This window comes from Salvelinus sp. IW2-2015, linkage group LG6.2, assembly GCF_002910315.2.
Source record: "Salvelinus sp. IW2-2015 linkage group LG6.2, ASM291031v2, whole genome shotgun sequence".
In the NCBI taxonomy this organism is placed as follows: Eukaryota; Metazoa; Chordata; class Actinopteri; order Salmoniformes; family Salmonidae; genus Salvelinus; species Salvelinus sp. IW2-2015.
This window is the reverse complement of record NC_036846.1, coordinates 8,875,150-8,900,490: the sequence shown is the minus strand read 5'-3', so window position 1 is coordinate 8,900,490 and position 25,341 is coordinate 8,875,150. Positions and strand designations below refer to the sequence as shown.

The 25,341-nt window shown below is 42.9% G+C and overlaps 1 protein-coding gene across 1 annotated transcript in view; it reads left to right on the top strand.

The window, feature by feature from the left end:
• The first annotated feature begins 2,900 nt into the window (after positions 1 to 2,900).
• LOC111965793 (protocadherin Fat 4) overlaps positions 2,901 to 25,341 on the top strand; it is a 94,132-nt gene continuing 71,691 nt past the window's right edge. The window contains exon 1 of the mRNA XM_023990093.1: positions 2,901 to 8,518. Coding sequence (XP_023845861.1) covers positions 3,413 to 8,518 — 5,106 coding nt within the window. The 5' untranslated portion in view covers positions 2,901 to 3,412. The remainder of the gene's footprint in view (positions 8,519 to 25,341) is intronic.

Below are 25,341 nucleotides of genomic sequence, written 5' to 3'. Positions count from 1 at the left end.
AGTACATTTTTGTTGGTTTTGTGAGGATGAACGGTAAGCCTTCTGAAGCATCTCTGCTCTCTGAACTCTGATTGATTGGATTTTGGACTTCCCTATTTAGTTGGACATTAAGACTTTTATTTAGTTTGAAACTCTGATTTTGTGACACTATGCTTATTTTGCTCACTTCAGAACAGTTTGTCTGTTTTGCTTTTGTTGCGCTCATATTAACAAAGTATTTCCTTGAACTTTAAAATTGTTAGTTTGAGATCCAAGCTGATTGTTACAAGATGTAAGACATGGGGAAAATAGTCATCCTGATTGAAAACCGTCAACTTTGAAATAGCTCATGACTACATCAGTCCAAGTTCTTAAAAAAATAGTACAAACACTATAATAATAAGATGATTTTTTATGTTAAAAGCATCCTGCAAGCTTCAGGCTTAGAATAATCAGTTTAACTGACTGGCTGTCAGGCAGGAAAGACAGTGTGGGAAGCTAATCTGCTTTGATACGTTCTGTCTCTGTCTAGTAGGCTACTGGAACACTGAATGGGTTCGTGCATTGGCTGTCAGTCCATGCAGTCTGTGCCAACTATCCCGTTTGTAATTCAATTAGTATGGTTGAGTCATGTCCTCTTTGATTCTCCAGCACATCTAACAATTGAACAGACACTGTTATGGTTCACAAGTTTGAACACACCTACTCATTCCAGGGTTTTGCTTTATTTTTACTATATTCTACATTGTATAATAATAGTGAACACATCAAAACTATGAAATAACTCATATCTAATCATGTAGTAACCAATAAAGTGTTTGACAAATCAAAATCTATTTTATATTTGAAATTCATTGCCACTCTTTGCCTTGACGACAGCTTTGCACACTCTTAGCATTCTCTCAACCATCTTCACCTAGAATGCTTATCCAACAGTCTTGAAAGAGTTCCCACATATGCTGAACACTTGTTGGCTGCTTTTCCTTCACTCTGCGGTCCAACTCATCCCAAACCATCTCAATTGGGTTGAGGTCRGGTRATTGTGGAGGCCAGGTCATCTGATGCAGCACTCCATCACTCTCCTTTTTGGTCAAATAGCCCTTACACAGCCTGGAGGTGTGTTGGGTCACTGTCCTGTTGAAAAACAAATGATAGTCCCACTAAGCGCAAACTAGATGGGATGGCATATAGCTGCAGAATGCTGTGGTAGCCATGCTTGCTAAGTGTGCCTTGAAATCYAAATAAATCACCGACAGTGTCACCAGCAAAGCTCTCCCACACCATCACTCCTCCATGCTTCATTCACGGTGGGAACCACACATACGGAGATCATCCGTTCACCTCCCCTGCCCTCACAAAGACATGGCGGTTGGAACCAAAAATCTCCAATTTGGACTCATAAGACCAAAGGACAGATTTCCAGCAGTCTAATGTCCATTGCTCGTGTTTCTTGGCCCAAGCAAGTCTCTTCCTATTATTGGTGTCCTTTAGTAGTGGTTTCTTTGCAGCCATTCAACCATGGCCTGATTCACACAGTCTCCTCTGAACAGTTGATGTTGAGATGTGTCTGTTACTTGAACTCTGTGAAGCATTTATTTGGGCTGGTAACTCTAATGAACTTATCCTCTGCAGCAAAGGTAACTCTGGGTCTTCCTTTCCTGTGGCGGTCCTCATGAGAGCCAGTTTCATCATAGCGCTTGATGGTTTATGTGAATACACTTGAAGAAACTTTCAAAGTTCTTGAAATTTGGTCTTTTACCAAATAGGGCTATCTTCTGCATACCACCCTACCTTGTCACAACACAACTGATTGTTGTAAATGCATTAAGAAGGAAAGAAATTCCACAAATTAACTTTTAATAAGACAGACCTGTTAATTGAAATGCATTCCAGGTGACTACCTCATGAAGCTGGATGAGAGAATGCCAAGAGTGTGCAAAGCTGTCATCAAGGAAAAGGGTGGCAACTTTGAAGAATCTCAAATATAAAATATATTTAGATTTGTTTAACGCTTTTTTGGTTACTACAGTACATGATTCCTTATGTATTTTTTCATAGTTTTGATGTCTCCACTATTATTCTACAACGTAGAAAATAGTAAAGATAAAGAAAAACCCTTGAATGAGTAGGTGTGTCCAAACTTTTGACTGGGACTGTATATATTTAAAGTCACATGACAAGCCAATTGAAAGTGAAAATGTTTAATGTTACATACTATTAACATATTGGAGTTATTTAGGTATTTGGATTCATCTATTCAGTCACTTAAGAATATTATTGGAACGTTAGTAAACTACAGTACGTGTGATATTTTCGCTGCATATTGCCTTTTATCAAACATAGGTGGAATATAATTGTACCTTCTTGCTGCTTGATGATTTAATTAAGTCACTAGATGGAGGTACATACCTATATGTAAACTCTACCTCATAAGAAGACGCATGATACTCTCTGTATATTAATACATTTCCAAATTGCAATCTTGTTTTGCATTTTTACATAAGGAGTAACAAGATGGATTGGGTAACATTTATTTTTTTTAATGTGTGACTATATGATAAATGCAATTGGTAGACTTCCTATTGAGTTTAAATTAGATACTTTTCTAATCAACCTGGCCTAACTATGTGGTTTAGGTAGATCAGTGCATTCCATATTGTAACCTAATAAGCTACATTTGTTACAAACGAACGGTGCACTCATTACCTGTCTCTCATGCCATATGCCATAAAGATCTTTCTTTAATTTGATTGACGTTGTCCTCCACAAGCCACGACAAGGGCTCCGGTTTACAATAGAAAGGAAAGGCAAGGAGGGCGAGCAGGAGCACAGTTATCCAATGGGATCACAGGTGGGAGGGAGTTTTTCTAACTCTAGTTTTGTTCTAAGTTAGTAGGGACCTACGCGTGTATGATGTCTGAAGCTTCTGCACCGTTATTCCACGCGACATTGTATTGGTACCACTGAGAGTATTTGTGCCTGGCTTTCCGTATTCTATAAAAGCAATTATTTAATCACTTTTAACTTTTGGATACACCTTTGACAACGGAGAGGTATTAATATTGGCATGTATTTTTCACTTTTGTAGTTCCTGTTCATCAGTAACTGTATTGCGCATATAAACCATCATGCACTGCCGCTCACATACGATGCGTTTTGCTACAGGGGATTAGTGGCGAAACTTAATTGACAAGTAAGGGACGTCTGAGCACTACGGATTCATCGCATCCCAAGGATTCAATTACTACATCTAGATACTGGAGAAAATACTTCAGGGTACTCAAACAGTGGAAATATCCGTATAATTTCTGGAATTACCACAGTGAGTCGCGCACTTTTGGAATACAATGCTTTAGTGTTGGCCAAACTCGAATAAAGTTGATGCATCTTCGGCATGGACTTTTTCTAAAAAAGGTGGACTTGGATTTTGACCATGGCGCTCACAGGTAGGGACTTAGGCCGGTTCCATTTGATTTTATTGATGCTATGGACTCTGTCGCAATATTCTTCATCCAGCCAAGTCCGTCAAGAGTTTCAGGTATTGGAGGAGCAACCGATTGGTACCTATGTGGGGACGATAGAGACGAGACCCAGCTTCACCTATCGCTTCAGTGAAAACCACAAACTTTTTGCAATTAATGGCACCACTGGAGTCATTTATACCTCCTCTGTGATTGACAGGGAGATTTTGCAAAGTAATGTCATCAATGTGGTGGTCCTCTCCAGCCAACCTACCTATCCTACCGAAGTTAGGATTGTTGTACTGGATATAAATGATAATTCGCCAGTGTTTCCCGACGCATCAATTGTAGTTTCGTTTAAAGAAGACGCCAGTAGTGGCAGACAAGTGATTCTGGACACCGCTACAGATTCTGACATTGGGAGTAATGGAGTGGATCACACCACCTACAGAATAGTGAATGGCAACGAGCAAAGGAAATTCCGTTTGGATATTACAGTCAATCCTAGTGGAGAGGGGGCATTCTTGCACCTCGTTTCAACTGGAGGCTTGGACAGGGAAATAACTCCCTTCTACCAACTCTTGATTGAAGTGGAGGACAAAGGAGACCCTAAAAAGTTTGGGTACCTGCAAGTAAATGTAACTATCCAAGATATCAATGACAACCCCCCTATRTTTGATCATGACCAATATCAAACTAATGTTTTTGAAGATGCAGCAGTGGGTTCTAGTGTTCTGCAAATAACAGCATCAGACCAAGACGAGGGAGCTAATGCAGACATCAGGTACTTTTTAGATGAGGGAACACCTTTTCAAATCGATCCTAAAGCAGGTACCATCATTATAAAAGAACGTTTGGATTATGAGAGTAAGAAAGAATACTCTATGACTATTCATGCTATGGACAACGGTGTACCTTCTCTGTCAGGTAGGTCAGAGGCCACTATCAAACTACTGGATGTCAATGATAACGATCCAGTTGTGAAGTTTAGATATTTCCCCACCACATCTAAGTTTGCCTCTGTTGATGAAAATGCTCAGATTGGTACAGTGGTAGCCTTATTGACAGTCTCTGATTCCGACTCTCCCACAGCTAATGGTAATATATCTGTCTCAATATTGGGGGGTAATGAGCAGAGACACTTTGAAGTGCACACTTCCCCAGTTCCMAACCTAAGCTTGATCAAAGTGGCTAGTGTTCTAGACAGAGAGCGCATTTCCTCCTACAACCTGACTGTGTCGGTATCAGACAATGGCAAACCCATGGCCAGGTCCTCTTTTGCCAGCCTCGTTATTTTTGTGAATGATATCAATGACCACCCACCCATATTCCAGGAAGCCATGTACAGAGTAGATATCAGTGAAGACATTCCAAAAGGCAGCTACATTAAAGGGGTCTCTGCAACAGATGGCGACTCCGGGCAAAATGCCAACCTTCGCTACTCCCTGGTGTCTGGAAACGGTTTGGGCTGGTTTGCCATCAGTGAAAACAGTGGTCTGGTTACCAGCGCCGCTTTGTTGGATCGGGAAGTCGCATCTGAAATAGTGCTCAACATCAGTGCCAAAGACCAGGGGCTGCAACCCAAAATCTCCTACACCAAATTGATAGTCAACATAACTGACGTGAATGACCAAGTGCCCACATTTACACAGAGCACGTATCATGTGTCCCTGGTGGAGCACTCTCCGGCTGGTAGTGAGCTCCTAGTGCTGTCAGCCTCAGATGATGACCTTGGGGCCAATGGAACTATCCGGTTCTCTTTTGACACGGAGACCCCGTCTAGTGTACAAGAGTTGTTCCGCCTGGAATTTGTATCAGGCAGGTTGAGCACAGCCACAGAACTGGACAGGGAGGACCAGGGGAGTTATTTACTTTACATCCAGGCTACAGACTCCGGCTGCCCCCCTCTCCACTCCATTGGTAAAGTAAACGTAACTCTGAGTGATATCAATGACAATAGGCCAGTCTTCTACCCAGTCCAGTACTTTGCCAATGTCAAAGAGAATGAACCCTCTGGCTCATTCATAACCACTGCATTAGCCACGGACCCTGACCTGGGGAGAAATGGCACAGTGAGGTATATCATAACTGCTGGAGACACATCTAAATTTCACATTAATAGTAACTCGGGYAAAATCACCACCCTGGTGCCGCTGGATAGAGAGGAGAAGACCACCTACCAGCTGCAGGTGACAGCAGCAGATGGTAGTGGGCTCCGTTCACACACCCAGGCCATCGTCACCATTAATGTCATAGACACACAGGACAACCCCCCTACCTTTAGTCAGAACGCCTACAGTTTTGTCATGTTTGAAAATGTGGTCATTGGCACAGTTATTGGTACTGTATCTGCCACCACTGTTGATCTGAATACAAATATCACATATTTAATCACCTCAGGGGACCAGAGGGGGCTATTTACTGTCAGTAGTGCAACAGGTCAAATCAAAGCATCCAGTCAGATAGACAGAGAGGAGCAGTCTTTCTATCAACTCAAAGTCATAGCCAGAGGTGGTGAGGTAACAGGCGAGGCCCTCGTCAACATCACAGTGAAGGATTTAAATGATAACGCGCCCCATTTTATCCACACCACCGAGCATGTCAGTGCAGTGGAGAACTGGCACACAGGGCATCTGATATTCCAAGCTAAAGCTGCCGACCCTGACGAGGGCACCAATGGCATGGTGGTCTATAGCTTCAAGCAGAACCCCAAAGGCCTGTTCCACATCCATGAGAAACATGGTCTTATCACACTGACAGGGCCGCTAGAGCTCACCACCAGCTCCTACCAGGTGGAGGTCCTGGCCTCTGATATGGGGGTCCCCCTGCTCACTTCCACTCTAATGTTAACAGTCAGCGTGTACGACGTCAATGACAACTCTCCCATGTTTGATCAGCTCTCATACGAGGTCATTATTTTAGAGTCTGAACCTGTCAACAGTCGCTTTTTTAAGGTGGAAGCCACCGACAAAGACTCAGGCCTGAATGGGGAGGTTATGTATGACATAGTTGACGGGAACACAGCCAACGTATTTGGGATCTTTCCAGACGGGCAGTTGTATATTAAGGCTGAGCTAGACAGAGAAGTCCAGGACAGATATAACTTAGTGCTGGTGGCCACAGACAGGGCAGTGGAGCCACTAAGTGCCAGTGTCAATGTCAGTGTAATTCTGGACGACGTGAATGACAATCGCCCCCTCTTTAACAGTACTAATTATGTGTTCCACTTTGAGGAAGAGCAGAAGAGAGGGTCGCTGGTAGGACGAGTGTTTGCAGTGGATAAAGACTTTGGCCCCAATAGTGAGGTCAGGTACGCGTTTGAGACTCAACAGCCCAACTTTGAGCTGAACGCYATCACGGGGGACTTGACCAGTACTCTGCAGTTGGACCGTGAGTCACTAATGAGACAGAGAGGCGCYGCGGTGTTCAGCTTTACAGTAGTTTCCTCGGACCAGGGGCTCCCCAAGCCTCTGAGAGACCAGGCTAAAGTGCAGGTTTACATCCAAGACATCAATGACAACGCGCCCAAGTTCACCAAAGACATTTACCAGGCCTCCATCTCAGAGTCGGCCCAGAACATGACGCAGCTGCTGAGGGTGTCTGCCGTCGATGTGGATGAGAGCAAAAACGGACTGGTCCACTATCACATAAAGGAGGGCAACGAGGAGAGCCAGTTCACCATCGACGGCAGCTCTGGACAGGTCACACTAGTGGGAAAGCTGGACTATGAGGCGACATCCTCCTACTCGTTAAAAATTATTGCTGTTGATTCTGGAACCGTGGCCCTCTCCTCCTCCTGTATGCTCAGCATTAGCATCCAGGATGAGAATGATAACTCCCCCTCCTTCCCCAACTCTGCCATATCTGTGGATGTTCTGGAGAATATGAGGATTGGAGAGCTGGTGGCCTCAGTGACAGCCACTGACTCTGATTCGGGTCATAACACAGACATAACATACAGCATCACAGCCACAAACAACCACGGGACATTTAGCATTAGCCCCAACACAGGGAGCATCTTCCTAGTAAAAAAGATGGATTTTGAAACTCAGTCTTTTTACAAACTGAATATCACTGCAAAGGACAATGGGAGACCACCAAGGTCCTCAACAATTCCTGTGGTCATTCATGTCAGAGATTTCAATGACAATCCTCCTATATTTACCCCTGGTGACATTTTTAAATCCATTCCTGAAAATATGCCCCTCTCTGCATCAGTAATGACAATCACTGCTCATGACACGGATGCGGACATTAACGGACAGCTGGAATACTCCATAGTTCAACAGACACCCAGGGGAGGTCATTTCAGCATTGACTCCAGCAGTGGGCTCATATTCACAAACAAGGAGATTGACAGAGAATTCTCCAATCTCTTTGAGTTGACAGTTAAAGCCACTGACCAGGCAGTTCCTGTGGAATTCCGGCGCTTTGCCTTGAAAAATGTCACAATATGGGTGACGGACCTGAATGACAATGTCCCCACGTTTGTTTCCCAGAATGCTCTGGTTGCAGAGTCCACCATAGTCATTGGCTCCATCCTCACGACAGTGGTGGCGTTCGATCCTGACGAGGGCTCCAACGGCGAGGTGGAGTACGAGCTGGTGAAGGGGGACTCGGACACGTTCATCATGGACCGCTACAGTGGGGATATCCGCTTGGCCTCACAGCTGGTGCCGTCTCGCCTCATCTACAGCCTGACCGTGTCGGCCACCGACCATGGCTCGGATAGGAAGACCTCCAGGACCGAGCTCGCCATAATCCTCCAGGGCGCCGATGGGCCCGTCTTCTCCCAGCCCAAATACATCACCATCCTGAAGGAGGGCCAACCACCGGGCACCAACGTCATCTCCCTGGATGCCTCCAGCCCCAGAGGCTCAGCCACCAAGGTGGAATTTTTCATTGTGTCAGTCCGCAGCGGCAGCAAGGCCATGGGACGCCTGTTCACCATAGGCCGCCATACTGGAGTGATCCAGACCGCAGCCGAGCTGGACCGGGAACAGGGCTCTGACCTCTACCTGGTGGATGTGTACGCCATCGAGATGGACGCCAGTCATCCCAGGACACAGAGAGCCGAGGTTAGTAGTGCGTTTATTCCTCTTGTCTTTTTGGAGGGCAATGGCTTCTTCACATTGTGGTCAATGGCATCCAGACAGCATAACTGGAACCCGTACAGCCGTTGAAGTCGTTTAGTGGGATTAAATGAAATGAGATCAAGGTTTCGACTGGAAAACCTGGGAGTGAAAGGAAAATATCCAAGTCGCACATAAAACAGGTATACCTAGTGCATTCGTCTGCACATTAATTACATTCCTTTTTTAAATATATTGCTAAAAGTTCTGTGTTACATAAAATGGACATGAGTAAGTAGGCCTTGGTTTTTGGCAAGGTAATTGTATTGTTCCAGTTCCCAAAAAGTACTGGCCATAACAATCCTTCTAGCATTGGTCTGTGTTTTCTGGGAAGGGGAAATGAGTGCCTCGTATCCTGTGTTTCTGCTGTGCTCATGCTGTTATGAACTTGGATATTSTTATCAGTGAATAAGAACTACACAAATCAAAACTTAGCACCTTTTCTCTTTGCAGGCATTAATCATCCTGGGTTGCTTCATATGAAAAAGATCCATTATGAATTGTTCTAGGTTTCTATAGGTAGTAATGGAACACACAATGAAAATATCATGATGAGTTAGTGCAGGTAGACTATATCAGGCCAATATCACAGAGTTTTAAGCCTGAGGCTGTTTTGGTTTACGGGTGTTCCTGTGGTACTCTCCTCCACCACTGGGCCGGGCTCTGCAGGCAATATGTGACCATTAAAATTGYATGACCTCCTAAGACTGTGAAAAGATTTTTGGGGAGAGGAAAAGGGGAAGAAATCTCGAAGACTGAAACCTAAGCACTCTATTCAGTTTGCATTATGTGATGCACCTCTTCCCTTGGGGGTGGAGTTAAATCCTCTGAATTTGAGTGCTGAAACTGTAAACCCAGCTTTGGGTGGTTAAGCCCTAGCCACTCCTCAGATTTAAAACATGTGATTCTATATGCTATATATGTGTTATGGAAATTTCAACTGGAACCTAGAATTTCATGTTATTACAGGCTTGATGATACGCATTTATAAATTKGAGTTTTCTGAGCGCAACCCAGAAAAGATTTCACTGCTGCTTCCTTCAAGAAAATGTGTTTTTTATTATTGGAAGTTGCTTGCAAAGGGCCTATCCTGAAACGCTCTAACAGTATGACAGTAATCGGATGCTTTGACAGTTTTTGTGGATACCACTTCAACCATTACAAATACTGAAATTGAAATCCAATACAGTAATCGGTTATTTGGAGGCAAACTCAAATATGATTAAAATCACAGATTTGGCAAAATGGCGTTAAGTCATTTAACTTAATGTTAGTTTGGTCAAATGGGGATATCAAATGCTCTCCCGTTTTGCCTGCACCACCACAGATACTAATCTCTTCGTTTGAAAACTCTGCAGTCGATCAGAGAAATAATGCTTAACATATTTCTTAGGTTTTCCATGTACAAACCCTGTTCTCAAAGTCCATATACTTATACTTTTTCTGTCCTCTGAGAGATGACTTAAACATACCCCATAACTGTATAGGCACTCTCTTTATTGTTAGTTCTGAAGTGTAATAGCTCTTTGATGGTTATAAACTGCCTTTCCTGTGGGTGATAATGGCCTTTTAGATATGCCCTACTTTAAAGTAGTCTCAGGTACTGTACTGCTCAGCAGTGGGACATATGACAGGCTAAGGTTTTGGGCTAAGACTGATACATTTCAAATAAAAACGTAACTTTTAAGGTCCCTAAAGAGTTAAACGTTTTCACTTTCTCAGCTTTAAATCCATTAGCCTTTTATAAGTAGTCATATTGATTATTGAAAAACCTTTGACAGCTGCTTTTCTTGTGCTTTGCACTGTGCACAATGTTTTGGATAGACTAGAAGAAAGAATTCAGTTGAGTATGCCGTCTCAATGATTGGTATCATAAACAACCTGACATAGCGCTGAGCTTGCTATGAAACAGAAGTTGCTGCTGACTTGTTTTGAAAATGCCTCTTGGTATCAAATTAAGTGAGTATAATTGCCATTGTTTGTTGATTTGTTTTTTTCCGTCTTTTGGGATTCAGAGTTTGCTTTGATAGCAGAACATGTTGTAACAACCTGCTTAAGAACATGTAACAACCTACTTTAGAACATGTTGTAACAACCTGCTTAAGAACATGTAACAACCTACTTTAGAACATGTTGTAACGACCTGCTTTAGAACATGTTGTAACAACCTGCTTTAGAACATATTGTAACAACCTACTTTAGAACATATTGTAACGACCTGCTTTAGAACATATTGTAACGACCTGCTTTAGAACATATTGTAACAACCTGCTTTAGAACATGTTGTAACGACCTGCTTTAGAACATGTTGTAACAATCTGCTTTAGAACATGTTGTAACAACCTGCTTTAGAACATGTTGTAATAAACCTGCTTTAGAACCATGTTGTAATAACTGCCTTTAAGAACATGTTGTAACAACCTGCTTAAGAACATTGTGTAAAACCTCTTTAGAAACATGGTTGTTAGAATGTAACACTATGCTTTAGCAACATGTTTGTACAATCGACCCTTTAAGAACATGTTGTAAAACCTGCTTTAGAACATGTTGTAACAACCTGCTTTAGAACAATGTTGTAAAACCTTGCTTTAGAACATGTTGTACACCTGTTTAGAAGCATGTTTGTAAACATCTGCTTTAGGACATGTTTAACAACCTGCTTTAGACAAGTTGTAAACAACCTGCTTTAGAACATGTTGTAATAACCTGCTTTAGAACATATTGTACAACCTGCTTTAGAACATGTTGTAATCGAAAACCTTTCTTTTAGAACATGTTGTAATAACCTGCTTTAGAACATGTTGTAATAACCTTGCTTTAGAACATGTTGTAACAATCTGCTTCTGGTTAGAACATGTTGTAATAACCTGCTTTAGAACATGCATTGTTGTAAACCTAACCTGCCTTTAGAACATGTTGTAATAACCTGCTTTTAGAACATGTTGTAATAACCTGCTTTTTAGAACATGTTGTAACAATCTGCTTTAGAACATGTTGTAATAACCTGCTTTAGAACATGTGTAACAACCTGCTTTAGAAACATGTTGTAATAACCTGCTTTAGAACATATTGTAACAACCTGCTTTAGAACATGTTGTAAAGGACCTGCTTTAGAACATGTTGTAATAACCTGCTTTAGACATGTTGTAACAACCTGCTTTTAGAACATGTTGTAAGTAAACCTGCTTTAGAACATGTTGTAATAACCTGCTTTTGAACATGTTGTAACAATCTGCTTAGAACATGTTGTAATATAACCTGCTTTAAGAACATGTTGTAACAACCTGCTTTTAGAACATGTTTTGTAACAACCTGCACTTTAGAACATGTTTAATAACCTTTTGAAACATGTTTAATAACCTGCTTTAGAACATGTTGTACAATCTGCTTTAGAAATGTTGTAACAATCTGCTTTAGAACATGTTGTAATAACGACGCTGCTTTAGAACATGTTTGTAACAATCTGCTTTAGAAATGTGTACAACTGCTTTAGACATGTTGTAATAACCTGCTTTAGAACATGTTTTTAATAATCTGCTTTTAGAACATGTTGTAACAATCTGCTTCAGAACATGTTGTAACAACTTGCTTTATGAACATGTTGTAACCATCCTGCCTTTAGAAAATCATGTTGGTAAAGACTCAGACATTTGTCCCAACCTCGACTTTAGAACAGTTTAAGTAAACGACCGTGCTTTAGACATGTTGTATACACCTGCTTTTAAGAACATGTTGTAAAAATCTTAGACACTGTGAGACCATTTGTTTAAAGATACTGTAGCCTGAGCTTTAGAAAACAATGTTGTAAACAACCTGTTTAGACATGTTGTAACGACCCTGCTTTAACATGTTGGTATTAAACCTTGTCTTTAGAACATGTTTGTATCAAAACGACCTGCTTAGAACATGTGTAATAACCTGCTTATTAGAACATGTTGGTAATACCTGCTTAGAAATGATGTAATAACTTCTTTAGAAATGTTGTAAACAATCTGCTTAGAGCACATGTTGTACAACTTGCTTTAGAACATATTGTAACAACGCTTGACACTGTCTGTAGAACATGCCTTGTAAGAAATACACTGCTTTAGAAGTTAGTAAGCCTGGGCTTTAAGAAGCATGTTTGTAAACGACCCTGCTTTCGAACATGTTTGTAACAACCCTGGCTTAGAACATGTTTTGTTAACACCTGCTTTAGAAACATGTTGTAACAACCATGGTTTACGTCGCTTGACCTTTGAGTCAATATTGGTCAGGGTGTCTGGCCGTCTCTCTCTCTCTCCTTCTCTTCTCTCTCCTCCTCTCTTCTCTCTCTCTCATCTCTCTCCTTCTTCTCTTGTCTTTCTGTTATTTTCACTCTGCCCTTCTCGCTCTCTCTCCACTCTCACACTCTCAAGCCCACTCCCTCCAGCTCCAGCCTTAATTGTTTTCTTTTGCTCATTGTGAAAATGAATAAAGGATCTTTTAGGAGAGAGCCTGAAGTGCTACATCACTTCTTGCCCCGCCGAAAGCATTGTTCCTTCTGGAAATAAACACTGCCGACCGCAACAGTCCTTCCTTTGTTTTGTCTTCACAGATATAGTGTTGCTCCGCTCTGGCACTGGTTCAGTGGGCTTTGTTATTTTTTGTCTGTGCCAGCGTCATTCACTGACAGATTTAGGGTTGTGTATGGGACCCCCTCCTCCCTGACGGAGAAATAGGGAAGTGGGAGTTGGAGTGGAGAAAAAAGAAGACTTGGGATATGTTTCGGATCATCTCACAAACTGAGGAGGGGGGCATCAGCATTATGCCTGGTGGCCTGGTGTTCGGGTGGCCTGGTGTTCGGGTGGCTTGGTGTTCGGGTGGCCTGGTGTTCGGGTGGCCTGGTTTTCCGGTGGCCTGGTGTTCTGGTGGCCTGGTTTTTGGGTTGCCTGGTGTTCCGGTGGCCTGGTGTTCCGGTGGCCTGTTGTTCCGGTGGCCTGGTGTTCCGGTGGCCTGGTGTTCTGGACATCGCAACAGGGGAATGCAGATGGCTAGATAGACAGCTCTTATTGGTGTTTATTTTACTCAGGACAGTGGAGTTGACCCCCTTTCTTCATTATCTCTCTCCCATCTTTCTCTTCCTCACACTTTCTTTTTCTTGAATCCCCCTCTCCTCTGCAAGGAACATTTTGTCCGGACAATAACCCTCTATCGTCTTGTATACTTCGAAACAGTTGGAAAAACAGACTGTTTATTAATGTAACCCCACAGTTAGAAGCATGATTACTGGACATGAAATAGACTGCGAATCAACCTTGAATGTCTTAACATGCTTGGTGTCAGTGCAGCACACTTAAACCAGACCTGGGTTCTAATAGTCTTTATTTAATTTGAAATACTGTAGCTGTGCTTGATTCAGCTCAATCAAATGCTCAWAGTATTTKAAAGAAAACAACTACTGTTTGAACCCAGGTCCGATAAACTCCTCAGACTTGAACCGTGAGGAAATGTGATTAGGGCATTAGTAGCGGGTGGAGTGCTTAATGTAGTGTAGATAGAAAAGCACTATGAAACGTAAAACCTCTACAGGCAGGTCAACAAGGTAGAGCCAGGGCTGCGCTGCCCTGGTACCATATGATATGGTTGTTATTATGGGGGAGGAAGGGTTTCTGAGGCAAGCGAGACAGTAAATTCACCGGGTAAATTGGCTGGATATGTGTTTTGTAACGGTCATTGCCAGGGTTCTCACAGCCTTCATGGAGTTGATGCGTATGCTGGTCCTCCCATGTAGGTGGTCCTCTCTGAGGTCAAAGTTGAGACAAACAGGAGACTCTCTCTAAGTGCCTGTCTTTTACGAGACACAAACTATAAACCCCTCCTCACAGGCATGCAGGGAGAAAAACACACACACACACACACACACACACACACACACACACACCAACACCACCACATGTCACACACAACCACACCACACATACAGTCACTATTTTTTGTTTCCAGTGTTTAATTTAATAGGTGGATTACAGGGCTAGAGGTCAAGTAGCGTGTTCAAGTTCACACATATTATCTTCCATGCCAAGAAATCAACACTCCAGTTGTCATGCTACCACTTTAAAGCATTCCCCCTGGAATAATTACTGTAACTGTTACAATATCAATGCTGTTCCAGTGATAGCATTGTGGGGCATGTCCCCACAACACAGAAGCCACACTAAGCCGTCTCTGTTTACTTGTTTAACTTTCTCTCTATCTCTCCTGGTTTCAAAGCTAGCGGCAATCGTCGCTCACAATGAGTGTTTGTTTAGCAACGATGATACACTCAGGGCTCATGTTGAAAACAAGGCTGTGGGTCCTTATCCAGGCCATGTGTTGCTAAGTCTCTCTCTCCCCCCCGTACTGTATATACACCATAAAATGTGCCGACAAAATAGCAGATCAGACGTATATTTAGCACACATCAATTCAGTAGTTTTATTCATAGAATAGAAATGTCATTGAACATAAATGCTATAAGCACTACATTAGGTCGACTAATGTCAACAAAGGGTCAACCTCAGACCACAGACTGACCATATGTTTCAAAACGGTCTTTAAACGGTCTTCTCTGTCTGCTGCCTCATTCTGCTCCTCCATTTGACTCGGTCGTCTTCCAAAGAGAGCACAGGTTTCCAGTTAGAATAATAAATGAATGTGGCGAGAGATGTGCACGCTCCAAAGAGCTCGCATGGACTTTATTTTGACTTCTGTGAATTTGGTTGTTTCGCCTCATTTGCAGGTCATTCCTCGTCTTTTCAGCACACATGGTCCGAGCACAGAGGCTGGTCGGGTATCAAGTCCACTAGGAATGTCCTGCTGTTTTGGGCCATAGGCTTACTGGGTAACTTTGAATAGGAATGTCTTGATTGGCTAACTGGTGTAGGTTTAACCTGTTGTTAGCATCCAGCCGATATAGAAACGGGTTCAAGCTGATAAACTGTGTCTTCGGGTGTTGTTTACTTTCTGTTATTAACGTTACACTCACGTTATTATTGTGTAGTAACAGGATAGTAATGTAATCATCTACATTGTGGTTATTGTAATAGCTATGCTGCTCAAGTCCACTAAACTTGACTGGTCTGTAAAGGAGCTGTTACTGTAAATCTTGTCCAATTCCAGTAAAAAATGATTCCACTACTTGGACTACTAAAAAGTTAGTAGTCCGAGAAAGAGAGTGTGCAAGGGAGATTGGGGAGAGGTGTGTATATTGGGGAGATTGGGGAGAGGTGTGTGTTGGGGAGATTGGGGAGAGGTGTGTGTTGGGGAGATTGGGGAGAGGTGTGTTGGGGCGATTGGGGAGAGGTGTGTGTGTGTGTGAGGGGGCGGGAGGGGTGGATTTTGGCTCATATTCAATGCAGTAATAATTTATCCCAGCTACGGAATGATTTGTTCTACACGTGACTGACACTGCAACACACACACACACACACCTCCTCCTAGGCCTCCATTGTTTTCTCTGGAAAAAATTACATTCCATCTCCATTTCATATTGAAAGAAAAACGCTCCTGTACTTTTAGAGATCTCGATTCCCAGACCCTATATCATCAGCACCTTCCAGGTGCCATTAAGTCACGCCACCACCCCTGTGACATCAAACGAGAGGGGGGATAGAGGATGTGAGTTTTTTTCAAAGTCTAAACCCCGTCCTCTTCTCTTTCAGCCTGCATTTGATAGCCTTCCTGTCCCAGGAAGGCTATCTCCCGCAGGCAGACAGATAATTTAGGAGCAGAGAGAGAGATGGAGAGAAAGGAGGGAGGTGGAGAGGAGGAGGGGGGATTGAGGTTTGAGCTGCGGGAGAGGGCCAGAGTGAGCTTCAGCAGCGTCAGGCCTGGAGACAAGGAGAGAGAGACTGGTTCCAGAGAAGAAAGTTCATGTTATTGTTGTCTTCCCTCTTATTTTAGGAGTTTTCCATCAAGAGGGGAAAGGGTGCAGGGCAGTCTACTGTATCCTGGCTGTGTCAGAAGGTTTTGACAGTGAAGGGTGATTTAAGCTTTACCTGTTTTTACAGTGTTGGCAGGTGTTTATTTAAAAATTATGTATGGAGTAGTGTGTGTGTGTGGGGGGGTGCATGTGTGCTTTGAAGCATCTCTCTAAATTCACTTTTTATTAGCTTTCATTATACATGCACACCAGCGTGTAACTGAATAGTTATGGAATGTTTGGCAATTGATAAAAGAGGAACTACTCTTGAAAATATGTTGGCCTTTTCATATGACAGAAGTAATGCTCACTAAAGATAGACCATATTCTGCTATATTAAAAGTGAGCTGAATCAAGCAGACAACTTTGGCTCATGAGATATTTTTCAAAAGCTATTCTCCCAAAACAAGTTTGTAGTCTCCAAGAGTTTCTAAAGAAGATTTTAGAGGATGGCCACACGATTTACATTGAAAAATGGAGTTAAGACTATTTAAGTCTCAAAACAAATGGATTGAATTCGCACGGCAACAAATATACCTTGCCTTAATAACAAAACAACACTTTTGTTTACACAATTCTAACAACTGACATCTCCAGTTTGAGTGAGAAACAGCGCTCTCCTCTCGGCCATTTTGGTGAGTGCAACCTTTTTCTCCCCCCTCTGGTAAGGCTGCCTAATTGAAAACATCTGGGTGAAGCACTTTTTTCGAGGCAGCAATGTTGGGGCCAGCCAACGTGACTCAGGCTCTCATTCCTGATTGGGTACCTAAGCAGCTCTCTCTGAGCTTTGTTGTCAGGCAAAAGTTATGCTTTTATTAAACCAGACGATATCACAAGGAGCAAAGGGAAACTTTTTACTGTTTGTGCTCCGTATGTTGGGACACAGAAACAGTTCCTCTGCTTTCGATTACACACGTTGACATTGTGCTATTTTTTCCCCTCCTCAACTTTTCCTATTGCTGGAGTGGCCTAGTTAGACCAGCTGTACTGTATCTAATTCCTATTGTGTGTGTGTGTGTGTGTGTGTGTGTGTGTGTGTGTGTGTGTGTGTGTGTGTGTGTGTGTGTGTGTTGTGTGTGTGTGTGTGTGTGTGTGTGTGTGTGTTGTGTGTGTGTGTGTGTGTTGTTGTGTGGTGTGTGTGTGTGTGTGTGTGCGAAAGCGTGCGAATGCAGGTATGTTTATCACACTTAACAGAGGTTGTTAACTCAAGAATGCCTTATTTTTGGGCCAAAGGAGCATGCAATGTCCAACAGGCGACATATGCTGGCTGAAGCATTGTGTTCTGATATCTCCCCTGTTGATAGGAACTTCCTAATGAAGTTTGCTCTTAATGGAATTAGTTTCCCTGGACATCATGCACTGTAATCATACATTGGGAGTAGTTTCCCTGGACATCATGCACTGTAATCATACATTGAAAGTCACCACATACTACTTATATATATCTATCTAGTGGTCTGTGATGTTGGTCCGAACTTTCTGGACTTGCTCTGTGGTAGAACACACAGCAGAAACTTACAAGTGGGGGATACAAGTCCCGGTGCATTCAGTCTGTGTTATCATTCTGTTGCTGCCCCTCCATTGGAGCCAGGTGATTGATGAAACCAGCCAGAACTCCTTTCTAAAGGATGGGATGTCCTTGTCCGTACCTGTTCCCCTACCTTATAAACAGACACATACTCCCATTGCAGTCTAGTCTCCATTCTGAGTATTGGCATGAAATGGATTACATAACATTTTTTAATTAATATGATTCTAGCAACACATAAATGAGATAAAGGCCTTTGTCGCCTCACTCTTGGCATGATAACGAGTTAAATTCCGTGAGAGAAGGTGATGAACATTCACACTGCAAAGGGTCAGGTTGCCAGTGAATGTAGTGACATTTGGCTTGCCTTGGCAGAGCCTGCAGCATTAGCGGAAGCAATGTCCCTTGGCAGCTGAACCACTGTGCCAGCTGTGTGTGTGTGACAGGGCCCTACAGTGCTGGAGACTGGCAGACCAGAGCCTGATCTCCCCATGGTGTCTTTATGCGTCTGACGTGTGACAAGGCTGACACGCTGTTAATAATGATGTGGTTATTACTTCCCATCATGCCTCACTGCAGGCCGGCCCATAAAACAGCTCTGTGTGCTCCTTTTGTTTCTGATTGGTTGCCCATAGAGCAAGTAATGTTGTCATGCGCACATCACATTATGTTTCAACTCAGGCCCAGGTGCTGGGCTCAACATTATTAATTTTAATGATGATGATTTTGTAAAGTCGCAGGCAATACACCTTCATAAACTCAGCAAAAAAATAAACGTCCCTTTTTCAGGACCCTGTCTTTCAAAGATAATTCGTAAAAATCCAAATAACTTCACAGATCTTCATTGTAAAGGGTTTAAACACTGTTTCCCATGCTTGTTCAATGAACAATAAACAATTAATGAACTTGCACCTGTGGAACGGTCGTTAAGACACTAACAACTTACAGACGGTAGGCAATTAAGGTCACAGTTATGAAAACTTAGGACACTAAAGAGGCCTTTCTACTGACTCTGAAAAACACCAAAAGAAAGATGCCCAGGGTCCCTGCACATCTGCGTGAACGTGCCTTAGGCATGCTGCAAGGAGGCATGAGGACTGCAGATGGGGCCAGGGCAATAAATTACAATGTCCATACTGTGAGACGCCTAAGACAGCGCTACAGGGAGACAGGACGGACAGCTGATCGTCCTCGCAATGGCAAACCACGTGTAACAACACCTGCACAGGATCGGTACATGCGAACATCACACCTGTGGGACAGGTACAGGATGGCAACAACAACTGCCCGAGTTACACCAGGAACGCACAATCCCTCCATCAGTGCTCAGACTGTCCGCAATAGGCTGAGAGAGGCTGGACTGAGGGCTTGTAGGCCTGTTGTAAGGCAGGTCCTCACCAGACATCACCGGCAACAACGTCGTCTATGGTTACAAACCCATCGTCTCTGGACCAGACAGGACTGGCAAAAAGTGCTCTTCAATGACGAGTCACGGTTTTGTCTCACCCCTGGTCGGATTCGCGTTTATCGTCATCATCGGACTGAGATTGTTGTAATTGCAGGCAATCTCAACGCTGTGCGTTACAGGGAAGACATCCTCCTCCCTCATGTGGTACCCTTCCTGCAGGCTCATCCTGACATGACCCTCCAGCATGACAATGCCACCAGCCATACTGCTCGTTCTGTGCGTGATTTCCTGCAAGACAGGAATGTCAGTGTTCCGCTATGGCCAGCAAAGAGCCCGGATCTCAATCCCATTGAGCACGTCTAGGACCTTTTGGATCGGAGGGTGACGGCTAGGGCCATTCCCCCCAGAAATGTCCGGGAACTTGCAGCTACCTTGGTGGAAGAGTGGGGTAACATCTCACAGCAAGAACTGACAAATCTGGTGTAGTCTATGAGGAGGAGATGCACTGCAATACTTAATACAGCTGGTGGCCACAACAGATACTGACTGTTACATTTGATTTTGACCCCCCTTTGTTTAGGGACACATTATTTCATTTCTGTTAGTCACATGTCTGTGGAACTTGTTCAGTTTATGTCTAAGTTGTTGAATCTTGTTATGTTCATACAAATATTTACACATGTTAAGTTTGCTGAAAATAAACGCAGTTGACGGTGAGAGGACGTTTCTTTTTTTGCTGAGTTTAAGTCTTCACACCTATAACAGTTATATTCTGAAAATCCGACAACTTAAAGTATTACAATTATTTCTACATTCTGTAGATTAAAGGTGCAATATGTAGAAATCGCTCCGCCATTTCCTGGTTGCAAAAACTCTAATAGTTMGCCTAATTTCAGTTTATGTGACAAAACAAGCAAGTAGCGTGTAGAGAATCATTGTACAATTAAAACCGCTGTGAAATATATTTTCCGTAACCAAAGATATTTTATTTTCAGCTGTTTGAAGCTGGTGAACAAAGCCGAAAGTAAAAGACGCAAAAATTAAACTTAAGAACGGGAAGCATAGAAATAACATGCACAGAACAGATCTAACACTTCTTAGACTTCCTTTCAAAAAGCATGATAGATATATAACTCACATTTCTATGTGAATTTGGTTGGGTCGCCCAAAAAGTGACATAATGCTCCTTTAATAATAGGAAAATGTGTGTTAGTGCTAGGTCAAATAGCACAGACGTGGTGAAAGCCAAGTTATCCAAAAGTTAGCCCCAGACCTTCCTTGGTGCAGAGATCACACTACTCCATATATCATTCATATTCATTGTCTGTCTTCATTGGCTGAGTATGAGGCCTGGCCATAATAGTAAACAGATTCAGATTAGTCTTTGAAACCTAATCTCCATTCACCAAGATCATATACCACCCTACTGTCAAGATACTAGTAAGTAAGCCAAAAAGTGGTTGCCCTTGCTTGATGTCTTGACATTATTGGTCATATGGAGTCAATCAGAGAAGGCCATTTCTTTCCTCTGACAGTCAAATGCCCTGTCTGACCACTGCATTAGGTTTCATAGCAGCTTTGCAGACACTGTACTGTTTGGCATTAGGGCCATGGTGACAGTGGTGCTTCTTAAAATCTGGATTTGTATAAACTTGTTTGCCTCTAAGATTTGCAAAATTAAGAAGGAAATGTTTATTAGTGTTAATCTTGGACATATGGTTTTGACTATGCTGTTGTCTTGATGTTTTCCCCCCATTCAATTACGCTACTGAATATAACATTGAAAGGAATTATGACATGGAAAGCATTCCGTACGCAACTCTGTTGTGATGTAGGCTACTACAATGCTTGGCTAAGTATAAATTATGCACAAATTATGTAAAGAATAAGCAGTGGATAGCACCCTTCCACCCCATTTAAGATCCTCTAGTCTTCAAAAAGCCCTATTTCCCCTGCTCATTAAGCGTGCCAGTCATCTGATGTCCCATTCATATCATTATGACATAAATTAGCCTCTCGGATCATTATCCCGTCGTTGTTGTTGTTTTTCCACTCTGCATACATCAATTCGAGTACCACTTTAATTCATTTCTTACCTAAATCAGCGCTAATAAAACTACTCCCAGGATGATTCATTTAGGTTGGTATAATTAGCACAAGCAGTGAAGATCAGAAGCTCTTGTTGATCCTTCGCACCAACTTGGATTCATCCTCCCCCTCAACCCCCGCCCTCTCTCTCCATATCTTCATAATAGTCTATTCCGCAGTCTGGTTTCATTCTTTGCGATTACTAGACCTCCATCAGAGTTGGATGGAAATGAGGCTGGCTCTCCGTCGCTGGGGATTTGCTGGTCGGATGGATGGATGGAGAGATGGAAGGATAGAGCCTCATCTGGAGGTCTCCTCTCCGGGTCTGTGGCTCGTAGGCCATTGAGAGGAGATTACATAGCCCCGCCGGTGGTTGTAAAACGCCGGCCGTCCTGGCAGACACCAAAYGGGACTCCCAGGAGTCCTTTCAAACATCACTATTGTTAGCCAGGGATTATGCTTTGAGTTTTATCCCATTAAACGCTGTAATGGTAGCCATTTTCTGCTTAGGATCCAGAGATTTCTTTGGGCAAAAAATGCCAGAATGTTTTAGAATCAGTTACTGACAATCTGTAAATTAGTAGCAGGATTAGGTATTGATATGTCATTCATTTTTTTCCAGTTATAGAAATCAGTATTCCTGCTAGTTTTTCACCAAATTCAATGACGTGTTTTATTTGCAATATGTGATAATATCAACCGGAAATAAAACATTGTTGTAGAATTAGCTTTAAGCCTCTCTAAAGTTGTAATTTTGTATTGAATGAAGAAGTCATTTAGTATTGTTCTTAAAGCAGTGGGAATGGATAATTTCCTTAACTCCAGACTGAAAATAGAATTTTACATTTAAGTCAAATTCTTGCCATTTTCAGGAAATACATTTTTTTTTTTATTAAACTCTGCCGTCGACATGGCTTTTCAAAGTAATGCTCTTAGCAGGTCATTAAGCGTTTTCAGAGTTTTTCTGTAAGTTTGCCCAAACACTAAAACCCTGTGTCTTTCACTTCTGATTAGTTACACTTTATTAAAGCTGTTTAAAGTTTAGTGGACTGAATTTTCCATCTTTTCTAATGTTTCTATGGTCACAGTGAAATGACCTGCATTCAGGCCTCTAGGCCATCTTTTAAATGCAAATCCTTTAAAAGTAACTGTGTAATTCTGTGTATTGGGACTCTCCCGACTTGGCTGCGAGAGATAGTGTTTATTATATAAGGCTGTTTTTCTTTCTGTCTTCTTGATCTGACAGCAATTGACTGAACCAGCCCTTAAAGCGTGACAAAAGCTTGGCAAAATCTTTACATTTATTTTCCTTTTTTCTTTCACTGTTGCACTTTCCTTGGATGGGCATAGGTAGACAAAAGCTGTCTCTTCCACTTGATTGGGTCATAAGGCTGAAGTTAATGTGTGGTTGAAAATTGTCTTAACATTCCCTGCATTTTGTTTTCCTCTTCTGGGGAAGCCAGGAAAACTATGTCGAATCAGCCACAATCAAATAATTTACGGTGAGCTCACAGAGAAGGAATGAATGCATTTTATATTGGGCCGCAGGGCTGGGCGAACTGCCCCCGAACACGTGAGAAAACCCCTCCGTCACCCACTTCACAAGGGGAGCGGGGACGCAGGTCATTGACTTGATTTTCATGGGAAGGCTGGTTTGGCCATTCAGATCCTGATAGGTCCAGTATTGACAGCCTCGGAGAGGGGAGTGGAGCATGCCGCCTTCATTGTACCATGGTTTGCTGAGGAAAAACAAGAGAGGCCCAGAGACAAAGCACTCAATGGGAACAGTAGACCCTGTGTCCCCGCTTCTGACTGCTGCCGGGGCTTGTGTCTCCCATTCGGCTGAAGTGCTACTCTCCTCCTCCTCTCTTCCACTCCCCTAACCTTCTCCCCCCTTTTTCACTCTGTCAAGTGTCTGCAAAGGTGTTGCAGTCTCTCTCCCTGACACCGAGTGCAGAGGTTGTTTGCCGTCCTCATTTATAGGGGACTTCTTTAATGAACCTGTATGGTTCTCAGGCTGGACATGCAGTATGTGTAGCTGTACTCCTTTCTCTCAAATATCGGCAGTAGTTTCCAGTGACTTACTGTTACAGAGAAACAGTTGGCCCCCCAACTCACCATGGCTGTAGTTCAGTAGTCTGGGTGAGGGTTATCAGTTCAGGCTTATCAGGCCAGTCTTTGAAGTTAAGTGTTAGCTCTGTTTTCCCTGGATGAAAACGTTGGTTGGCTATGGGATGTGGGCCAGGACTTCTGAGGGATGGAATATTATCTAGTTGATGTTTTGATGTTTTCAAAACACCAATGAATTATGAAGTATCTTTTTCTGATAAAAAGATAAGAGTTAGATATATTCTATAATATACACTCAGTTGCCGGTTTATTAGTTCCGGGTCGGACCCTCCTTTGCCTCCAGAACAGCCCGAATTCTTAGAGAACGGGATTTTACAAGGTGTGGCATTCAAACGTTGCTCAATTGGGATCAAGGGACCTAATTTGTGCAAGGAAAACATTCCCCACAACATTACACCACCGCCACCAGCCTGTACCGTTGACCCCAGGCAGGATGGGGCAATGGACTCATGCTGCTGCCGCCAAATCCTGACTCTGCCATCAGCATGATGCAACAGGAACCGGGATTCGTCGGACCAGGTGATGTTTTTAGCTGATAGGAGTGGAACCTGGTGTGATCGTCTGCTGCAATAGCCCATCCGTGACAAGGGAAAGGAAAGGAAAGGGGGATATCTAGTCAGTTGTACAACTGAATGCCTTCAATTGAAGTGTGTCTTCCGCATTTAACCCAACCCCTCTGAACAGACAAGTTGTGCGTTCCGAGATGCTGTTCTGCAAACCACTGTTATTTGTCTGTTTGTGGCCCGTCTTGTTAGCTTGCACGATTTTTGCCATTCTCCTTCGACCTCTCTCATCAAGAAGCTGTTTTAACCCACAGGACTGCCGCTGACTGGATGTTTTTGTTTGTCGCACCATCCGGTAAACCCTAGACACTATCGTGCGTGAAAAGCCCAGGAGGCCGGCCGTTTCTGAGATACTGGAACCGGCGATCATACAGCGCTCAAAGTCGCTTAGGTCACTCGTTTTGCCCATTCTCTAACGTTCAATCGAACGGTAACTTAATGCCTCGATTCTTGTCTGTCTGCTTTATATAGCAAGCCACAGCCACGTGACTCACAGTCTGTAGGATCAAACAATTTTCGTGAATGGGGTGGTGTACCTAATAAACTGGCCTACAACAGAACGACTTTGTTATTGAAAAATAGCTTTATAATGGTGTAGAAACTCGATACAATTGTAAGAAGTTGCTCAGTAACTTAATAGTTTTGTACTCAATAATGACATTATCCTGTGATGTGTTAGGCTTCTAATCTCACATGCTGCATATGTGTTCTGGTCAAACAAGGATTAGAAGATTGGCGGGACAGTAAACAAACAGGAAGAGTTATGAGATTATAAGAGATGATAAGGGATGAGGAGAAATCACATGATTACATTTTTTTGGAGGTGGGATATTTTTGGGGTGGGGGGAAAAAAATACGACAGTGTGGGTTGAACTCTGACCCATCCTGACTGGGCTTCCGACCTCTCGGTACACCCTTTGACCTTTTTTAGTGCTCTGGCCAACCCAGGAAACTGCTCTTCCCCCTGACAACTAATCAACACAGACCCTATTCCCTTGCTTTCCTTTCACTCATTTGGTTAAAGTTATTACGAGCCAACTGATAGTAATTAGAGGCCATTGAAAAAGTCAAATGTTTAAAGAGCAATAATGTTTGGAGAGAACACACCACATGCTATTTCAACATCCTGGG